General features: G+C 39.6%; 1 protein-coding gene across 1 annotated transcript; it reads right to left on the bottom strand.

Annotated features, from left to right (window-relative positions):
• Positions 1-687: 687 nt before the first annotated feature.
• stip1 (stress-induced phosphoprotein 1) lies at positions 688-10,618 on the bottom strand. Its single transcript, XM_022204940.2, has 14 exons — positions 10,594-10,618; positions 7,758-7,967; positions 7,518-7,659; positions 7,042-7,183; positions 6,584-6,749; positions 6,364-6,490; positions 5,920-6,022; positions 4,247-4,367; positions 4,043-4,139; positions 3,833-3,957; positions 3,679-3,715; positions 3,443-3,546; positions 2,537-2,709; positions 688-2,416 (listed from the first exon to the last, which is right to left on the bottom strand). Exons 1-14 carry the CDS (start codon positions 10,600-10,602, stop codon positions 2,344-2,346), a joined length of 1,629 nt encoding a protein of 542 aa, XP_022060632.1. The 5' UTR covers positions 10,603-10,618; the 3' UTR covers positions 688-2,343.
• Between the last annotated feature and the right edge of the window lie 1,559 nt (positions 10,619-12,177).

The raw sequence follows: 12,177 nt of genomic DNA, 5'->3' as shown, positions 1-12,177 counted from the left end.
TGTGCCCTCTTTGCTGCTTTGGACTGCATTTACAACATTGCACCGCTTGTGTGTTTGTGTTTCATGTTTAGGTGAACAGTCTTTGTCTTAGTGTTGCTGGGTCTGAAGTTCACTAGGATGTTATGTTTGGAGAAAATCCTCTTGAATTTTTCAGATACTGCAACTACATATGGTATACCAACGTTGTTCCTCATGTTTTCTTTGCCGTTTTGTCGTGTTTCCTAGATCTTTTTGTGGATTTGGTGAAGTCCAGTTGAGGTGGTCACAGTTCCTCAGTCCTTTCCTAAAGTGGGAATGCTCCTTCTGCTTCCCCTCTGCATTGAAAGGAACATTCTCAGTTCGGTGCTTTAAGGTTCTGATGAGCCCCAGTTTATGTTCCAGTGGATGGTGGTAATTAAATGGCACATATTGGTCTGTGTGTGTATGGAGTGACTATTAATTCTGTAGCTCTGTATTAGTCAGAACTGAAGAAACCTCTCGGATCAAAGTGAAACAGCTTCAAGAACATACAAAGACATCCAATTAATTTCAACTGAAGCTCCTACAATTTCCATGACCTTAATGACTGAATCTTTCCAGCCATATTGCCAATATATACCATAATTATCAATTAACAGTAGACCTTAAATACTACTTAAGCACATAAACTTTGACAAACTATTTGCACAAGTATTTGTACAAAGAGTCTCTCCATTGTACTTTTTATTGGTGTGTGTATTTTACTGTGTTAATCCCCCTACTATCAAATGAATGTCTACAACGACAGAGTCAGTGTCAACATTGTCGGTCTTACAGGACAAAAACAAAGCCACCACTGACTTAATATACATTCAGATACTGTATATTTCACAGTACAACTGATTTCCATTAGTACATGACACTTCTTGGGACAGTTTCTTTTACATGTGAGCTCCACATGTGTTGCGTGTAGGTTATGATTACAATGGTACTTGGATGGTAAAAATGCCCGTACCCCTATTTCTGTTGCGCTGTGCATCACAGGTAATAGAGAATTGCAGATAGATAAGTCTACTGTGGATATGTGGAAACAAAAAAGGCATTACAATTCATTTCTAGCATTTCTGAGTCCCTCTTGGAAACCATAGCACGAAGATACTGTGACAACGTGGTGACTTTGAGGTATCCGAAGCCACGTGTGGCAAAAATGGTCCATAGTAATGTTATCTCCTTTCTGAAAACCAAAGCTGAGCAGTCTGTCACCATGGGAGCACAGCACTAATGCCATCAGTATGTGTGAAGCTGACAATTTATAGGCCATTACCGTATAAATCAGAGAAGGTTGGCAAATTCCACCTCAACCATCACTTTGCTGGGTGACATACACATTAGGAAGTGGCGACAGGTAGCAAAAGGGCTTCAATACTCTAAGACAAGTCGACAGAACATTAAAGATGCAAAATAAGAAGCAATGAGTCAACCAATAGTTGCTAGCAAAAAAAGGTAAATCCACCCTTCACCTATCACATTTTTCCCCATTATCTTGAAACATTCAAGATAAAGTCAGGCAGTTTTTGTACAGCAGCCCTCTAGTTTCAGGCGTAGGAAAAATTTGGAGCCAGCCAAAAAGTATCCATTCAGACTTGAATTATTGATACATCTCTGTTAAGTTCAGTGAATGATAATAGCTGATAATTATCCAAACAAAGAGAAAAATAATATCAAAGCTGCATAAAAGATTCTCAACCTGTATTTGAGTAACAAGTACGGTAAATGGGACAGTTTGAGCTTTGCACCAGAGGTTTATAAAACACCAGAAGAGGAAGCACTGAAGGGAAACTAATCTGAGATGTCAACTTTAAAGCACCAAGTTTAGCGAAACCTTAAAGACACAGATGTCTAGAGCAATGACAAATGTTGACAACTTCAATGTGTCATCTACAAACAATCTTGAATTTAAGTGGTGGCAATTCTTCTGGTTCTTTGTAAATTTGCTTAAAGCATGAACCAACAGGAATATGAGAACAGCTTCAGGGTGGATCTCCCCTTTAAACACTGAGTCTAATGGTGCACTGCATTGTGATGTTTATTTTAAGATGTATTTCAGCATCTGTACACATTAATTTTTTCAGATGAAATTGTCCAGAGTCCTTAAGATTTCCGGATTACATACAAGATGCTTTCTTAAATACAATGTAAAAGTTGTGAAACTGATTTTAAAAAAAAACCCAAAACATAAACATACACACAAAGTCTCAGTGAGACAAAGAACAATATAATTTTGAATCTGAAGGCAAGAAAAGAGTATGTATTATTTTGGAGGGATCTGTACGTTGTTCCACGGTTGTCTCAGAATTTCTTCACATTTGTGGCTCTTGTCTCTCATCAGCGAATGGCTATCAGTCCAACATCAATGAGTTTCTGTATCTTCTGAGCAATAACTGGATTCTTTAAGTGGCTGCGGATCAAACAGGTAACAAACCAGATTATTAAGGGACTTCCGAGAATCACTGCATATCTTAAACACATTGTTTGATGGCAGAGACACAGACATGGACTCAAAAGCTGGTCAACTTACTCGCTAAGTGCTTGTGGATCCTTTTGCATTTGCTCAAGGATCATGCGCATGGCGGGGTCACTCATAATCTGCTGCACCTCAGGATCAGCCATGGCTCGTTTCTTCACCTCCTCAGGGCTGTCATTCCTCATGGCCTGACTGACCATACAGCGCTGCAGGCCTTCTGTTGCTTCCTGAAGGTGGAGAGGAGAGAATTTGGAAAAAGACGATCACTCATATTGAACTGAAAATACTAACATGAATACACCGGCACACATCACCAAAAATACTTTGAAATCCAAACTTACTGATTTGAAATAGATAGGTTAAACCTTTATTAATCCCACAGCGGGGAAATTTACAAGAATATAGCTTTTAGCATTCTTTATTTGCTCTGTTGTTACTCCTACCAATGCTATTTTATGTTTATGTATAACAAATAGGGATGAGTAAATTCAGAAGAAAGTTCAGACGTTATCGGTTCTGCTGTTGGTACCGAGTACATCAGGAAACTTGATTTAATTGTAAGTGCTGCATTAAGATTTTCTTGCACATTTTATCTCATTATTTCTGGTGCATTTTCACTATTATCAGTCTTTGAGTTTATGTTAAAGGAGCAGGACAGCTCCACCTCTTGCGTGTTGCAGCACTGTACAACGCACACACAGAGCTTGCTTTTAGTGGCAATCAAAGAGAGAATTAAATGTTCTAAAGTGTGGATTCACTTGAGTCAAATCAGATGATGCTTGTTGCCACAACTAAGAGCAGAAGCATGAACCATCTGCAGAAAATTCCTGTGAAAGTTCTTTGTATACAGGATCACACAGTTCACCTCTTGCTGTCCCAAGTGTGGGATGTATACTAACAGCCAACACATGGAGTTAACTCAGTTTTCTGAGCATGGGTTAACGAGAAAGCAACCATTACCTTTGAGGAAGAGTCCAGCTCTAGAGCCTTCTGGTACACATCCATAGCTTTAGAATAGTCCTTCATGGCCTCCAAAGCAGCTCCTTTGCGCGTGTAGCCTTTTACTGTAGAAAGATGTGTTAAATTAGTTGTAAAGTCACAATGACTGGGCAAAAATATAGTATTTTACAATTCTTTAAGCAAATGTTAACTAAATTGTCATTTGAATATATAGATATATTAAGCTTCCTACTTACTGAAGCTGGGTTCAAGTTTGATGCACTCTTCACAATCCTAAAAAACAAACAAGATTATCAAGGTAAATATTCATGTACAGTAAAGTTAACACACTTTAAGTAGGTTGGAACCACGTGGAAAGATTTGCAGAGGTGCTTAGTAAGGATGTGTTACCTTCAGGGCAAGCTGAAACTCCAGCAGCTTTGTGTAGCAGGCTGCTCTGTTACTGAACAGTTTGGCATCATTGGGATTTCTCTTGATGGCCTCGGTGTAATGTTTCATGGCTAAGGGGTAGTCTCCTGTGGGGCGGAAAAGAGAAGTTCATTTTTATGCAAGTTCTGAAACCAAGAATCAAATGACAATGACTACAGCTACGACATGCACCTTTCTGGAAGGCATCGTTGCCCTTGTTCTTCTCTTCCAGCGCCAACTCTGGGTTGATGTAGGCTAGTTTCTCCTGTTCTTTTAAGATCTTCTCTGCCTACAGAAATAATTACAGTACCAAGGTCAAATGAGGTTCTGATACATTTTTAATAAAGTATACTGTTTGTCAGTTGTCCATGTCTACATCTTCTGAAGCCACTGTACCTGTTGACACTTCTTCAAAACATCAGGAGTGCGGTGTTCCGTCAAACTCTTGTTGAAATACTGAACTGCCTCCTTGTATTTTTCCTGCTTGAAGTATGAGTTCCCAATTCGAGCCAGGGCCCTGTAAACATAACAGGAGGAGGAGACCGATAACGACAAACATGTTATTACATGAAGGAGCAATTACCTGACATCATTCTTCATCCCTACAGTAAAGACCAACAAAGCGGGAAAGTTTGTTGCTCCCAAGATCAGAATATAAGTATGAAACAAATACAGACAACCGCCTTTATGCTCTTTAACAAAATTCTTGAGTCAAAACGGAGAGATGATGTGCATCTACAGCAGTGGCAAGTAACAGAGCAACACTGCCACTTAGTGGTTCTTCTTTCACACAGCTGGTTTCTCTTCAAATAAATGCAGCATGCTTCTTCAGAACTGCTTATATTCTGCCTTGTGTTTAAACACCAGAAGGACCTACCCCTACAGCTTTTCAACATTGGCTTGGGGAAGTGTATTTTTGTCTAAATGCCTTCCTCTAAATTTAAGGCCAAACATTTTTTTCCACTTATCCACAAGTGTCTGCATGACCCTTGTTTGGTCATCCACCCAAATATGTGGGGGTCCATGCAGCGCAATTGCTGTGATCTTCAAAGCACAGCAATTGTGCATGCAAAAGAAAAACAAATGCTGCTTCAAAGACAAGTATTCTACGAGGAAAGACTGCAAGAAAAGACTCTCCATCATCTGTACTGTTATGTTTCATCATTATAACAAATATATTTAAAGTAGTAGCTGCTGGCATTTGAAGATGGTCTAATTTATATTTAAATGCTTTCCATCCATGGTGCCTAAAGACAGTGGAAAGTCCAAAATTCAACTATTTTGTCCATTGTACTCCATACTCCTCAGGAGTAATTACGCCACATGGTGGTGCAGCTCAATTTGTAACTAGCTGCTACATCCTATTAAAAAAATGCTAAATCACAGCCTTTCAGAAACCTCTACAGGAGTTCCATAAATATTTCTGTGTTCACTGTGTCTGGGAATGCCATCACCTGAACTGCAGAGTGACATTCAGCGATTGTATAAATAAAACTCTACGCATCTACCGTCAGCTCTCATAGTCCATTGGTCATGAAGAAATCATGAAATGACCTTTACTCAGTTGTTACACAACTATTTCTGTCACTTGGGAAGGTGCCTGAGGCTCAGGAGGAAGTGTGTGTCCCTGAGCAAAACGTTGACCCCAAAACTGCTCTTCAGCTGAGCACCTTGCATGGTAGCATGAATTGCAGCAGTTGTGTGTGAATGGATCAGTGGGCTAACTAAGTTGCTTCAGATAAAAGCAATAAAAGCACTACATATACATAAAAGCATTACATATACACAGCCATTTACCTTTCAGGAGACGGTGCACCTGTATATGTGCCCAGTTGCTGCCACATATAAAAATATCTCACCCTCCTTACCAACGCGGACGCTCAGACCAACAATAAACACATTTGATCACACAACACAAACACCCCTAGACCCCAAGATGCCTGTGATTATTAATTCAGATTACACTAAATATCTTCTGCAGTTTTAACATTTGTTTCAAGTCCCAGAAGATCTTCTAACATGTGAGGGACAAAAGGGGAAAAAAAATTTGATATTTTTGAAAATCTCACTTTGCAATTTGTCTGTAGTCTTCCCGGTTCTCTCTGCCAACATCAATGGCCTTCTCACACAGCTCTCGGCACTTCTCAAAATCTCCCTTCTCGAAATGCACAGCTGAAATGATAACAAAAAGGAGTAGATATTTAACATTTAAAGCAATAACTAAAAGTAATATGTCATGTCGGCATATTTCTGAAGGCTTCACAAAGCAGCCTACAAGTTCACATCAATTTGCATTTTTAAAATATCTTTTTCCCCAAGCTGTGGATGTATTTGAAGTGGTGGGGAAAGAATACATCACAACACTTTAAGGTAAGCATTAACCATTACACAAATCTTCCTTACTACACTATGCAAAGTCTATATATGAGAAATTATTTCCCCTATGTATGTAATGTGTCTGACAGCTCAAATGTGTGAAGCTGATTTGCCTTCCAAAGTGTGACAATACTAACCTGCTTGATTAGATATATAAGTCATGTTGGTGGGGTCATGTTTAATTGCTTCTTCATAATGTTTCAGTGCCGTTTCAAAGTCCTTATTCTTATATGCGGCATTCCCAAGTTCTTTTTCCTTCAAGGCCTGTAAAAGCAATTAGAAACAGAGAGCGATTAACAAAACTTACAAATAAGATTCAGAAACATAAGATGTGAAAGTTACAACCAAATGATTTACCTTTCTCTTGTTTTCAGGCAGGTCTTCCTCTTTCGGAGGAGGTGGCTGAGTCTCTTTGGGTTTTGGAGGAGGAGGAGGAGTGGGCTCCTCTTCTTCCTCCATCTCAGAGAGGTTTAGTCCCAGCAGCACAGAGAGTGTAGTCATCACTCTGGGATCCTGCAGCTTCCTACATGACAATCAGTCAAACAAGTGCACTTCAAACACCACAGCATTCTTGGCTGTTGCACGTGTTCCAAATAAACCTGTGATTTCTGAGTCTCATTTAGTCCAGGTAGCTTTTGGCTGTTTTTCAGGCAAGAAATACATGAAATGACACTGGGCTTAGATGTACTAGCTGATCTTTTACTAACTGTACATTTTTAATTACTTTTATTGCAATAAAGAACTCAAAGTAACTACTTCTGTTTGTCGTGCATGTCTCTGTACCTTTTATAAGAAAATAACTAAAATACACATACGTGCCAAGCTCAGATGGTTTGTTCCTCAGCTGCTCCAGCAGTTCTTTGTAGCTGGGGTCTGACAACAGCTCACGAGTCCGAGGATCACTTTCCAGCTTCTGATACAAGTTGGGCATAGCGAAGGGGTTCATCATTGTTTTCTCTGGTGAAGCAAAAAGTTCATTTTTATTAGTAGCTACAAAGGAACAATCAGGATGCGCACTCATCCTCCGCAGGTCGAGGATGATATTCACCGGGTTTCTCTCATCTGTAACCCCTACTATTTGTTCATTGTCTGAATGAATCACAACACTCAAACCCCAAGTGGGCTGCCTACTCTCCTTTTGAAAGCCTGTGCACACACAATCCAGTGTTACTTTAGTGCTTCTGTCAGCAGCCATCTTCAGCCCACGTAGGAACACAAAGTGACTCACGCACATTTCACAACATTCTGCCTCTTTTTCGTTAAAATAAAAGACACGGCACATTGTTACTACCTGCAAGTCGGGCCTCAATGTTCTGTAAGCCCTCCTTTAGCTGCTGATTACTTGGCTCTTGTCGGAGGCCCTCGTGGTAAGTTGTTCTAGCATCCTCCAAACGGCCGAGAAACTCCAATGCTGCGGCTTTGCGAGAGTAGCCCTGATTGATTGAAATTGAAACATTTTAGACTTCCTTCTCAATTTTAACCCCCACATAACTTGTCAAAAGAATAATGGCAGAACAATGAATTATCTCACCTTGCCCCAGTCAGGTTTGATCTTGATGGTCTGACAGGCATCCTGCAGAGCATTCTCATAGTTGCCTTTCTTGGCATAGGCAGCTGAGCGGTTACTGAACAGGACATGGTTCGATGGGTCCAGAGCCAAGGCTTCGGTGTAGCAGCGTACAGCCTCATCGATGTTTCCTGCACTCAGGGCTTTGTTGCCCTGATCTTTCAATGCTGAGACCTATGAAGCGAAAACAAGCTCGTTTACAATACGACAGCTCTCAGGCTCTAAATCACTCTTACACAGAAGTGCAAGCACACAATCCCCAGTATAGAACTGACTGTGTAGAACACATCCTTCACAGCTGCTACTGGCAGAGCTGAGAAAAGGAATCGTCAACCATTCAGCTGTTCATGTCACACAGGTGCAGTAGTGATAGAGAGAAGAACAGAATTTTATTTCATTACTCCATTAGCCTGAGAGTCTAGTCTCACAGTAAGAAGGTCCAAATTTGCAAGAGGTGACCCCACTTTTTATAATTTCTCTTACTGAAAATAAATATTGCATTTAAAAAAAAAAAAAAAAAAAAAAAGGCAGGTGGCTTGTCGTATATGAACAGAGACAACTTTCCCACCAATTACATACTGAAGTCGGCAAGAATACAAAGGCAAAGCATACTGATGATGCTAGAGGGCAAGAATAAATAAAAAAGGTACATGAGCATACAGTACATCCTTTGTCACTTGCTGGTTGTCTGTTGCAATTTGCCAAGCTTTCGCTATGCGTCTCCACTGTATATAACAGAACGTATTACCCACTGAGCACAAAGAAGCACCATGCTGTTCTAAAAAAAAAAAAAAAAAGAAGCTCTATCCCTGCTGGTTTCATCTGACAACTATGGGATAACACTAAAAGTGCATTGAAGAATATGATCGAAAAACAATATGTGTTGACTGGCATGGCTTTCCCTCCACACAGAGGAAAAGGATGGACTCATAGAAAATTCTACTACTTTTGATTTTTTTCATACATCTCTTCACATGTCACACCCTGAAATCTAACTATCCAACCAGGTGCAACTGAGAAATGATTAATTAGCAAAATTAGTCACAGTAAGACTGAAGTGAGCAGTTGCCTCAGAAAACCAGACAAAGAGAGGTTATCAGAGCAACTGTGCACAATGGATGGACAGTGACTTTTCTTTTTTTTTTAAAAAAAAAAGGTCTGAGTGATGACAATGAAGCTTCCATTTGTATATAGTCATTGGGGCATCAAGAATATGGCTGAACATGCAAAGAATCAAACAAAAAAAAATCATACTGCTATTTGAATAGTTTTTTTAAATTTCTTGGCCACTAAATCTGTGTACCACCACAACGCCTCATTTCCTTTAATGGTATGTTGCAAAACGTTGATTTCATCCAAAAAAATTGCTGCTTCTGCAATTTAGATATCGCACATGGCCACACTGCAGTTTCAATAATATGCTGACTGCATGTTCACATCTGATCTGGAAATATCTAGCATTCTTCTTTTAGGCATTAATGTACAGTCATTGTGCATAACCACACAATAATACACAATCAAAACCAACAGATCTACTGTCCATGATGAAAAGGGAGTTTTTAAAATATGTTACAGTGCAGCTTTCACACAAAAAAGTCACATAAGTACCCTGTTGGCGTGCATTAAGTAAATGCCAGTCTGGTAATTTACAATTAAATCATTTATAAGACCAGCAATAATTAACATGGATGCAAACATCCTAACACAGAGAGGTAACTGAATTAGCTGCAAGACTAAAACTGCTCTCTTTAAAGGATTTAATAAATATCCATGCAGAAATACTGAATTTCTCAGAGCATCAGCACAATCGTAACCACGCAGTGCCCTCTCTTGACTTGGAAGGCGCTTAGCGTTTACTGCCTGTAGTGTTTCGTGTTACTGCCAGATAGGCTATGATGATTAATCAGCTAATTACTTTAGTAGTACAAGTGCAGTGTAAAAACTAAAAATAGTTTCACTTTCAAACAGTAGAAAATTCGAGATCGCAGCAGTTGACGACAAAATGCGGCTGTAGCCATGGCAGCGGCCCCGTGTGCATCTAGAAAGATCCTCCGGTGTGAGAGCAGGCTGCTGCCGACAACACTGGATCCAAAAATAGTCCTGCAGCATGTGCTACAGACTGTCCGCCACACTTTAAGCTCTCTCACAACATTACAGTACAAAGGGATCTAACCGTAGCTCTCACTTGTCCGTCACCTAATTACCGACAGCGTTCATGCTGTGTGCTAATGTTAGCTGCTGGACGGAGATTTGCTAACTGGGGAGTTACTTGAGTAGCATGCGGGTGATTTGCAAAGAGTTAGACAACTCTTTCGATATATCGGGATACAGATAATGACTACAGTGAAAAGCAAACCTCAGTGAGACCGTTTCAATGAAAAAGCAGCTATGACAATCTTAAGTCATGCACGTTAGCTTAACAGTTAGCTAACCTTGTACAGCCAAGTTAGCCACAGGCGCGCACAAATGGACAGTATACTAAGTTTACACTCTTTACCGGACTCAAACTATAGCCCAATTTTGCTAAAATAATACTGAGCAGCATAATCGCACCCAAGCATGCAATCTCAGCCAAATGGGCACAGTAGCTATTTTACTACCGGAATGATGCTAAGCTAACTATCAGTGTGATATTAGCAAACATTCAAGTCTCGGTATAAAGAGCTAACTAACCCCTCCAGTTACTACATTATTATTGTGAAGAAGCTTAGAATAATGGCAACTCGGACAAATGCATCAAAATCTCTTAATTGTGTCGGTTTGAAAGTATTAATCGTGAAGACAGTTGCAGGACACTCACTTTCTCCATGGTGCAAGCATGAGGTTCCTTCCAGAAACTACGGCGGACTAGCGCCTCCCACTGAACAGCATGCAGGTTGCCAGTTCGGGCTGACAATCCGTAATCTGCCTTCGGATGTGCGTTTCACCCAGAGAATGAAACTTCCAGAAGAGAATAGAAGATTCAGGGTTGGCCTATGCAAGAAGCGTTGCAGTTCAGCAAACTGGACAGAGCTGAGAAATGACTTTTAAAAAAGCAGAACCTCAAATGATATCATGTTTACATCAGCAATTCATCAGCTTTCATGCTGAACGTGAGGGCCAATCTGTGCTTATTGTGACATAAACAGATATATTTTATTTCATTAACATGTGCAAAAGGTACTTTGTTACTTTGCTATCACAATTACAGCATCTTCTAAAAGCCATAAAGAAGTCTATACATGTGATAAATTGTGTTGATGATGTATTGAAACTGGAAAAGGGTCAAAATTCACATGAGATGGCTGAGAACTTTTTGAGTCAACATTATTTGGTGTATAAAATGGCAACAAGATTCAAGATTTTGCCTCAAGCTTGGACACACTAAAACCCAGTTGACAGGACATATAGTTATGTCAAGGATTCCCTTTTTACTCATTTTTCACCGTGGTCTAATAATTATTTCCAAAGTTATATATTTTCATATGATGTTGTCATTGATAGCTGTTCATTATTTACATGCCATCACTATCATATGATTTCATCTTTTTTTTCTATTTTTATCAATTTTCAAGATGTGAAGAAGATCTATTTTACAAAATTTGATGCAGGGTCCCTGTGAGAATTACAACCAGCTTTCACACTCTTTTATTACCATTATTGTCAGTAGTCAGTGTAGTACGTAACTCAGACTCAAGACAAAGTGCCAGTGCTATTTAAATATCCTTCTAGTGAAAATTAAGCCTTTTACCTTGTTAACGTGTACATCGGTGTTTTTTATGTACTGGAAGACATATCATGATTGACACAAGCAATTAACACCAATGCTAGTAATGGAGTATTTCTTCCTTGAAACTACACCGTACCGATGACATTCTCAAAAACATCGACTTCCAGGGGTTCATATGTGAGCAGGGAAGGCTGCATGTCGAGACAGGTAGGACTTTATAGATTATTCTAAAGGAAGCAACGTTGTAGAGTCACATCTATCACTCCGATGGTGAGCTTTTGCATCGTAATTTCAGCCTGATGTGCATGACCTAGTGTATGTTCTGGTTGACAATAAAGTGGCTATTCTATTCTATCTAAACCATTTTCAGTCAGGACTTATTATTCTCATGGGATTAAAACTTCTGAAGATGTAACTTTGATGCACAGAGATGTGTTTTCAGTGGTTAAAACAATGGCAGGAGAGGAACTTTAAGCCAAAGGGACACCAGACTATGTGCTGACATGCAGTGTACTGAGAAGTTACTGGATATTTTTGATTTACTAAAACTCCAAGCCAATTTACAATATATGGCCCCAGATGCAGGCTCTTGTCAGTCAAGCTTCAGTCCACACCAACACTGTTTGAAATGTAATACCAGTTGTAAATCTTACCCTTCTACATTATAAACTGTGG

Source organism: Acanthochromis polyacanthus, chromosome 17, assembly GCF_021347895.1.
Source record: "Acanthochromis polyacanthus isolate Apoly-LR-REF ecotype Palm Island chromosome 17, KAUST_Apoly_ChrSc, whole genome shotgun sequence".
In the NCBI taxonomy this organism is placed as follows: domain Eukaryota; kingdom Metazoa; phylum Chordata; class Actinopteri; family Pomacentridae; genus Acanthochromis; species Acanthochromis polyacanthus.
Note: the sequence above shows the minus strand (reverse complement) of the source record. Positions and strands in the feature narration are given on the sequence as shown.

What these genes read in the sequence shown, in the direction of transcription:
- stip1 (XM_022204940.2), bottom strand. An exon ending in CATTGAGGCCCGACTTGCAG is followed by an intron (nt 7,184 to 7,517) that starts GTAGTAACAATG and finishes TTGCTTCACCAG; the next exon opens with AGAAAACAATGATGAACCCC. An exon ending in AAACCATCTGAGCTTGGCAC is followed by an intron (nt 6,750 to 7,041) that starts GTATGTGTATTT and finishes ATTGTCATGTAG; the next exon opens with GAAGCTGCAGGATCCCAGAG.